The sequence below is a fragment of the Chiloscyllium plagiosum genome, chromosome 7 (genome assembly GCF_004010195.1).
Source record: "Chiloscyllium plagiosum isolate BGI_BamShark_2017 chromosome 7, ASM401019v2, whole genome shotgun sequence".
Classification (NCBI taxonomy): Eukaryota; Metazoa; Chordata; class Chondrichthyes; order Orectolobiformes; family Hemiscylliidae; genus Chiloscyllium; species Chiloscyllium plagiosum.
The window spans coordinates 108,480,763-108,489,131 of record NC_057716.1 but is presented as its reverse complement, the minus strand read 5'-3'; the positions used below and the strand labels follow the sequence as shown (position 1 = coordinate 108,489,131).

At 48.8% G+C, this 8,369-nt stretch overlaps 1 protein-coding gene across 3 annotated transcripts in view; it reads left to right on the top strand.

Annotated features, from left to right (window-relative positions):
- Window positions 1-6,585, top strand: part of gmppaa (GDP-mannose pyrophosphorylase Aa) — a 47,265-nt gene extending 40,680 nt beyond the window's left edge. For all 3 annotated transcript variants that reach the window (XM_043694401.1, XM_043694402.1, XM_043694400.1), the window contains 5 exons: window positions 702-799; window positions 4,206-4,252; window positions 4,604-4,696; window positions 5,598-5,766; window positions 6,262-6,585. In XM_043694401.1, the coding sequence (XP_043550336.1) occupies window positions 702-799; window positions 4,206-4,252; window positions 4,604-4,696; window positions 5,598-5,766; window positions 6,262-6,362 (508 nt within the window). In that variant the 3' untranslated portion in view covers window positions 6,363-6,585. The remainder of the gene's footprint in view (window positions 1-701; window positions 800-4,205; window positions 4,253-4,603; window positions 4,697-5,597; window positions 5,767-6,261) is intronic.
- The last annotated feature ends 1,784 nt before the right edge of the window (window positions 6,586-8,369 follow it).

The following is an 8,369-nucleotide window of genomic DNA, read 5'->3' as shown; positions in this document are numbered from 1 at the left end:
AGCAGACCAAACACAGCCAGAAACCCTAACCACCTTACCATACATCAAAGAAGTTTCAGAAATGACAGCCAGACTACTAAGACCCCTCGGAATCCTAGTAGCACAGAAACCCACCAACACTCTCAAACAAAAACTAACAAACTTAAAAGACCCAGTACAACCCATGGATAAAACCCATGGTCTCTGTTCAGACAGAAAGACCAAGTTATGCAGACTGCACCTGTTTCAACTCAACATCTTAGAGACAGCCATTTGGGGGGGGGGGGGTTCACTTCTCAGGGCAATGACCAGAGCTAACGAGAATCAACCTGTCTGGTTTAAAATTTATACAAAGTCTGGCTGTTAACTGTCTATCAACACCAATGGGTACGTTCCCCATCACAACACATTTACCCATTCAAGTTCACTTGCCAAACAATCAGCACTCGACTCGCATGGAATATCAATGTTGGCTTTCACCTTCACTTAGTATTTCCTGTGAATTATCCTGGTGAGAGCAAGGTGGAAAGTTTGGAGCAAAATGAGTGTTCCTGGGAAAGAACACAGTGTGAACGACTGATTATTGTTCACCGTGTTCCCCAATACTGTAAAGAAGAGAGTCTGAGCTGGGATGAGGTGGGGCTGGCTGGGATAAACCCCCACCCACAGTGTGAGGCCACTCCCTCCTCCAAACCCAACACTAACTCTTTGTCACTCTGCAGGTCTGCCATCTATGCCAACCGACTGTACCTTAACCAATACCAGAAAACCCGTCCTGACCGACTGGCCAAGAGCGGACCAGGTAGTCCCAGAATCCTCGGTACGTGTCTCAATAACAACACCGCCTTTACATAGAACCTCTGATGGTGTAGAGTATCCCAAAGTGCTTCACAGGAACATTGTCAAAAAACATTTAACACCTGAGGGACAGGATGTACATGTGTTTGGAAAGGCAGGGATTTATTAGGGATAGTCAACATGGCTTTGTGCGTGGGAAATCATGTCTCACAAACTTGATTGAGTTTTTCGAATAAGTAATAAAGAGGATTGATGAGGGCAGAGCGGTAGATGTGATCTATATGGACTTCAGTAAGGCGTTCGACAAGGTTCCCATGGGAGACTGATTAGCAAGGTTAGATCTCATGGAATACAGGGAGAACTGGCCATTTGGATACAGAACTGGCTCAAAGGTAGAAGACAGAGGGTGCTGGTGGAGGGTTGTTTTTCAAACTGGAGGCCTGTGACCAGTGGAGTGCCACAAGGATCGGTGCTGGGCCCTCTACTTTTTGTCATTTATATAAATGATTTGGATGTGAGCACAAGAGTTATACTTCGTAAGTTTGCAGATGACACCAAAATTGGAGGTGTAGTGGACAGTGAAGAAGGTTACCTCAGATTACAACAGGATCTGGACCAGATGGGCCAATGGGCTGAGAAGTGGCAGATGGAGTTTAATTTAGATAAATGTGAGGTGCTGCATTTTGGGAAAGCAAATCTTAGCAGGACTTATACACTTAATGGTAAGGTCCTAGGGAGTGTTGCTGAACAAAGAGACCTTGGAGTGCAGGTTCATCGCTCCTTGAAAGTAGAGTCCCAGGTAGATAGGTTAGTGAAGAAAGCGTTTGGTATGCTTTTCTTTATTGAGTACAGGAGTTGGGGGGGTCATGTTGTGGCTGTACAGGACATTGCTTAGGCCATATTTGGAATATTGCATACAATTCTTGTCTCCTTCCTATCAGAAGGATGTTGTGAAACTTGAAAGGGTTCAGAAAAGATTTTTACAAGGATGCTGCCATCCTTGGAGGATCTGAGCTACAGGGAGAGGCTGAACAGGCTGGGGCTGTTTTCCCTGGAGTGTCGGAGGCTGAGGGGTCACCTTATAGAGGTTTATAAAATCATGAGGGGCATGGATTGGGTAAATAGGCAAAGTCTTTTCCCTGGGGTCGGGGAGTCCAGAACTAGAGGGCATAGGTTTAGGGTGAGAGGGAAAAGGTATAAAAGAGACCTGAGGGGCAACTTCTTTTCACCCAGAGGGTGGTACGTGTATGGAATGAGCTGCCAGAGGAAGTTGTGGAGGCTGGTACAATTACAACAGTCAAAGGGCATTTGGAGGGGTATATGAATAGGAAGGGTTTGGAGGGATATGGGCTGGGTGCTGGCAGGTGGGACTAGATAGAGTTGGGATATCTGGTCGGCATGGACGGGTTGGACCGAAGGGTCTGTTGCCATGCTGTACATCTCTATGACTCTATGACTCCTGATGAAGGGCTTTTGCCCGAAACGTCGATTTTGCCTGTCCTCGGATGCTGCCTGAATTGCTGTGCTCTTCCAGCACCACTGATAAAGAAATATTAGGACAAGTGACAAAGAGCTTGATCAGCTGGTTTTTACGGAGGGTGTTAAAGGTGAAAAGTAAGATGGAGAGGTTCAGAGATTAGGGACTAGCTACCAGCTCAGTAACAGAGTGATTCATATTGGTAACAGGCAAGAGGGCAGCATCAGAGAATTACAGAGGTCACCGGGGGTGGTGAGGGTGAGGGAGGTTACAGGGAGAGGGAGCGGGATGAGGGTGAGGGAGGTTACAGGGAGAGGGAGGGGGTGAGGGAGGTTACAGGGAGAGGGAGGATAATGAGGATGAATATAATGAGGGTTATAGAAGCTGGAGGTGGTTCCAGAGGTGGGGAGAGTTTCCTGTCGGGGAACATACTGTTGCTAACATTCCACATTGCAATCCAGCCATCTGGCCAACTGAGCTAACTGACACCCCTGCAGGTCGTATGGAAGGCTAATAGAATCTCCTTTATTTCAAAGGGAATGGGGTCTAAAATCGAAACAAGGTGGGTCAGCCCATAGCTGGAATACTGGGAATGGTTTTGGGCTCCTTACCGAAGGAAAGAGACAGTTCAGTGAAGGTTCACTTGGCTGACAGCAGATATGGTGGGACTGTCTTCGGTAGAGAGGTTGGGTACTCATTGGAGTTTAGAAGGGTGAGAGGTATTGTTATTGTAAGCGATGGATTCCAAGGGGACTTGACAGGAGGGATGTGGAGAGGTTATTTCCCCATGTGGGAGAGTCAAGTACTAGAGGGCATCACCTCAGAGTGAGGGGTCACCCACTTAAGTCAGAGATGAGGTGGACTTCCTTCTGTCAGAGGGATGACTCTGTGGAAGTCTTTAGCACAGGGGGCTGTCGAGGCTGACTCATTAAATATATTCAAAACTGAGAGAGTTAGATCTTTAAGCAAAAGGAATGCAAAGTACTGGGCTAATGGTAAGATTCTTGGTAGTGTAGATGAGCAGAGACATCTCGGTGTTCATGTACACAGATCCCTGAAAGTTGCCACCCAGGCTGATAGGGTTGTTAAGGCGGCATACGGTGTGTTAGCTTTTGTTGGTAGAGCAATTGAGTTTCGGAACCATGAGGTCATGTCGCAGCTGTACAAAACTCTGGTGCGGCCGCACTTGGAGTATTGTGTACAGTTCTGGTCACCGCATTATAGGAAGGATGTGGAAGCTTTGGAAAGGGTTCAGAGGAGATTTACTAGGATGTTGCCTGGTATGGAGGGAAGGGCTTATGAGGAAAGGCTGAGGGACTTGAGGCTGTTTTCGTTAGCGAGAAGAAGGTTGAGAGGTGACTTAATAGAGACATATAAGATAATTAGAGAGTTAGATAGGGTGGACAGGGAGAGCCTTTTTCCAAGTATGGGGACGGCGAGCACGAGGGAGCATAGCTTTAAGTTGAGGGGTGATAGATATAGGACAGATGTCAGAGGTAGTTTCTTTACTCAGACAGTAGTAGGGGCAAGGAACGCACTGACTGTAACAGTAGTAGACTCACCAACTTTAAGGGCATTTAAATGGTCATTGAATAAACATATGGATGAGAATGGAATAGTGTAGGATAGATGGGCTTCAGATTGGTTCCACGGGTTGGTGCAACATCGAGGGCTGAAGGGCCTGTACTGCGCTGGAATGTTCTATGTTCTAGTCAGGAAGGGGATCAACGGTTTTGATAAAGAAAATGGAGTCGAGGATTATCAGGTCAACCATGATCTCATTGAATGCCAGTGCAAACTCGATGGGCTGAATGGTCTGCTTCTGCTCCTGGGTCTTTTGCTGTTATCAACAAATCAGTGCCAGTAGGTGGCAGAGCTCCGAGAGGGTGGGGTAGGCTTCAGGATTTTGACTCTTCAAACATAACGATGTCTCTGGTGTTTTTGTTAACAGGCAATGTTTATATCCACCCGACAGCGACCATTGACCCCACAGCTGTGGTGAGTTGCCCCATTGAAAGCTCATTGATTCCTCAGTCTTGCAGCACTGAACGAGGCCGTTCAGCCCCGTGTGTCTCTGTTGGCTCTCTGAAATATATCACCCGTTTAACTGAACTCCTTCCTGCTTTCTCCCCATGGCCCTGAAATTGTCCCTTTCATCTATTTCTCCGAATCCCTGCTGAATATTATTCTGCTTCCATTTCAGGCAGCATGTTCACATCACAAGAGCTCAATGAGCGACAAGTAATCTGGTGTGTGCCCTCAGTCTGTCCCCTCTGCTTACTGTCCCTGCTGACACTGTCTCTCCATGGCATGTGTTGATGTCTCCACGGTTTGTCTCTTTATCCTCAGCTTGGTCCCAATGTCACCATCAGTACGGGAGTGACAATCGGAGCAGGAGTTCGAATCCGAGAGTCCATCATCTTACACGGAGCTTCCCTACAGGTAACACAGAATTCCTGCTGCTCCAAATCTCAAACACACTTCACAACCTGAGGGGAGCTCGGAAAGGAAGCAAACTGGCAGGAGCTGAAGGTCAGCAAAGTACTGTTTAAAATGACAGCATGAAGGAGGAAGGGCGAGGGTCTACCTGCTGGGGAATCGGCTGATGTAGGCATCAATGATTCAGACTCTCCACTCCCCCACCTGCCAGCATTTTACACTCCCTGTGTACTGTGGGAGCCTGAAGTTCCCAAATCAATTACAAGAATATCCACGCACTCACCCTCTACACTGTCCCCCCATCAAACACCCCCAGGACAGGGTCAGCACGGGGTTAGATACAAAGCTCCCTCTACACTGTCCCCCCATCAAACACCCCCAGGACAGGGACAGCACGGGGTTAGATACAGAGTAAAGGTCCCTCTACACTGTCCCGCATCAAACACTCCCAGGACAGGGACCGCACAGGTTAGATACACAGTAAAGCTCCCTCTACACTGTTCCCCCATCAAACACTCCCAGGACAGGGACAGCACGAGGTCCATGTTAATCTCTCTCTGTACTGGGGAGTTTGGATCGATGTTAAGCTCTCTCTACACTGGGGGGGATTTAGGTCCACGTTAAGCTCTCTCTACACACTGGGGGATTTGGGTCCATGTTAAGCTCTCTCTACACTGGGGGGGATTTGGGTCAATGTACAGAGTTGGTTGGCAAAACAACTCACTCTGTGGTCAGTGCGTACAGGTGGGAGCTGATTGGGCATGGCCGAGACAGCTTGGAGTGGGCAAGGTTATGGAGGCTGGGAGATTAGATGCATTCCGACTGGTTGGTGTGAGTGGGCCTTGCAGATGCTGTGTGGGGTCAGGCAGAGCTGTGAGTCTCAGTGACCTTTCCTATTCTCCAGGACCACAGCTGTGTGCTCAACTGTATCGTGGGTTGGGACAGCTCCGTCGGCAAATGGTCAAGAGTTGAAGGAACGCCAAGTGACCCCAATCCCAATGATCCACATGCCAAGATTGACAGTGAAACACTCTTCAGTGATGGGAGACTTAATCCTTCAATAACTATTCTTGGTAAGAACAGGCATTGAGAGATGGAATGGTGTCTGTCTGATACCAGAGACAAGCATCCAACTGAGAAACCCTTGTGCACCATTAGTACTGACCCTCCGACAGTGCGGCACTCGCTCAGCACTGACCCTCCGACAGTGCGGCGCTCGCTCAGCACTGACCCTCCGACAGTGCGGCACTCCCTCAGTACTGACCCTCCGGCAGTGCAGCACTCCCTCAGTACTGACCCTCTGACAGTGCAGCACTCCCTCAGCACTGACCCTCTGACAGTGAGGCGCTCGCTCAACGCTGACCCTCTGACAGTGCGGCATTCGCTCAGTGCAGGGTCCCCTCAGTACTTTGTTGGGAATGTCAGTATATACTGTGAACCCAAATCTCTAGCAGGTGGAATTGGATTCCATTGTCCACTCGCTGCATAGTCAGTGTATTACTGCCTGAGCCCTGGTTGATGCCGTTACACATGGTGCCTGACATGCTGATGTTCTTTTCCCTCTGCAGGATGTAATGTCAGCATTCCCTCGGAGGTGATCATCCTGAACTCCATTGTCCTGCCTCACAAGGAGCTGAATCGTAGCTTCAAGAACCAGATTATTCTATAGCCAGAGCTGAGCTGAACCCTCAGGGCGAGGGGAAAACTTAACTGTTAGGATCTGCTGAGACCATCTGACCTGTGCCTACAACATCAGGCGTATGTGCGTTATACAGATTTCAGCCTCGTTACTTTATAGACATGTGTCAACCTGTTCAGCTTTTCAATTACCGAAAATGGCCCTTAATTCAACCAAGCCCATGTCACTCACCCCCCTGTGTGTACACACTCCCCCAATCCTACCTATTTAACTCCTCCCCCAGTTCTGAACCACTCTCAGTTCCCCTGAATGCATTGTTCTGTTCTGAGCTCCCATGTTTGCTGACTGCCCCCCCTCAGTCTGGTGCCTCCTGCTCTTTATGTGGTCCCCCGGCCGTTTCTGCTGTTTCCAGGCTGGGAGAGTGTGTCGCTCCCTTTCACATGGAGTTTCTCAGATTCTGCTTCACGTTTATCCCCCCCATGGCCCCAGTTTTAATGAGTTTTGTCTAAACTCGGCTGTTTCAGAATCTTGCACTGTGTAAGGGAGATAAAATGGGAAAGCTTTATTTAGGGGCTGTTGAATTGGTGAATAAAGAGAGAGACACGGTCCCTTTTCAGAGCAGTTAACAAACTGGCCTCTTTTCCTGAGACTCTGCCAAGCACAGAACCGTGGACATAAACAGACACACAGTCAGGGTAATGGCGTTTTACACTGATCCCTCCCCCAGCTAGTGATGGGAGAGGGGCCCACGTTTGGCAAATCAATGAGAGGGCAAGGCTGTGCTCTGGGCTAGAATCAGGCCACTCTCTTTGCTATGTGATGTTAGGTTGGAAAATCTGACTCCAAACTTCAGGCTAACCGCAGTCCAGCTGCTTGTATCCGCGACACCCACCTGGTCTGGCGTGCCTTGTCCAGCACCTTCACCACAGTGAGGGCCAGTTACACACATCTGCAGGAGACTTCACAGAACGAGATACATCACCTGGTAATTGGTCTCCCTCCGTGTCATTGCTCCGAGATTCAGAGGAGCTTCCAGTGGACTGCAAGCAGTGATTGGGTCTTACAGACCTAGAGTTGGAGATGCTAATCATGTTCAAATAACAGCAACTCCACACAGTGGATGGACTCTGACCAGCTAGCTCAGAGCCTAGCCTGAGTGAGGAGCTAATCATGTTCAACGGTAGAAGGTCTGATTGAGTCAATGAGGAGAAACCTTCCAGCAACAGGAAGGCTATTGGTTCCCAAAGGAGCTGGGGTCAGGGTGGAGTGTGTCTTTGTGGGGAGTTTGAGATCTGCAGTGTGCAACATGAAAGAGATAGTGGTAGTAATGGTGGGGGTTGATTAACTCAGTGGGCTGCTTAGCTGGTTTACAATGTAGAGTGGCACCAGTCTGGGTCAGGTGCCCCATTGGCTGAGGTTACTATGAAGGAATCTCCTTCTCCGCCTCTCCCCTCACCAGAGAAATGATGACCCTCAGAATAAACCACTGTCAGGTTTCCCACCACAACAGGAAGAATGCAGAGTGTCTGTCAGGAAGGATACACAGTTGATAGAACAATACAGCACAGAACAGGCCCTCACGCCCACGATGTTGTGCCGAACATTTGTCCTAGCTTAAGCACCCATCCATGTACCTATCCGATTGCCGCTTAAAGGTCACCAAAGATTCTGACTCTGCCACTCCCACAGGCAGCGCATTCCATGCCCCCACCACTCTCTGGGTAAAGAACCCACCCCTGACATCTCCCCTACACCTTAAATTTATGTCCCCTTGTAACACTCTGTTGTACCCGGGGGAAATAGTCTCTGACTGTCTACTCTATCTATTCCCCTGATCATCTTATAAACCTCTATCAAGTCACCCCTCATCCTTCGCCGTTCCAATGAGAAAAGGCCTAGTACTCTCAACCTATCCTCGTATGACCTATTCTCCATTCCAGGCAACATCCTGATAAATCTCCTCTGCACCCTCTCCAAAGCTTCCACACCTTTCCTAAAGTGAGGTGACCAGAACTGCACACAGAACTCCAAATGTGG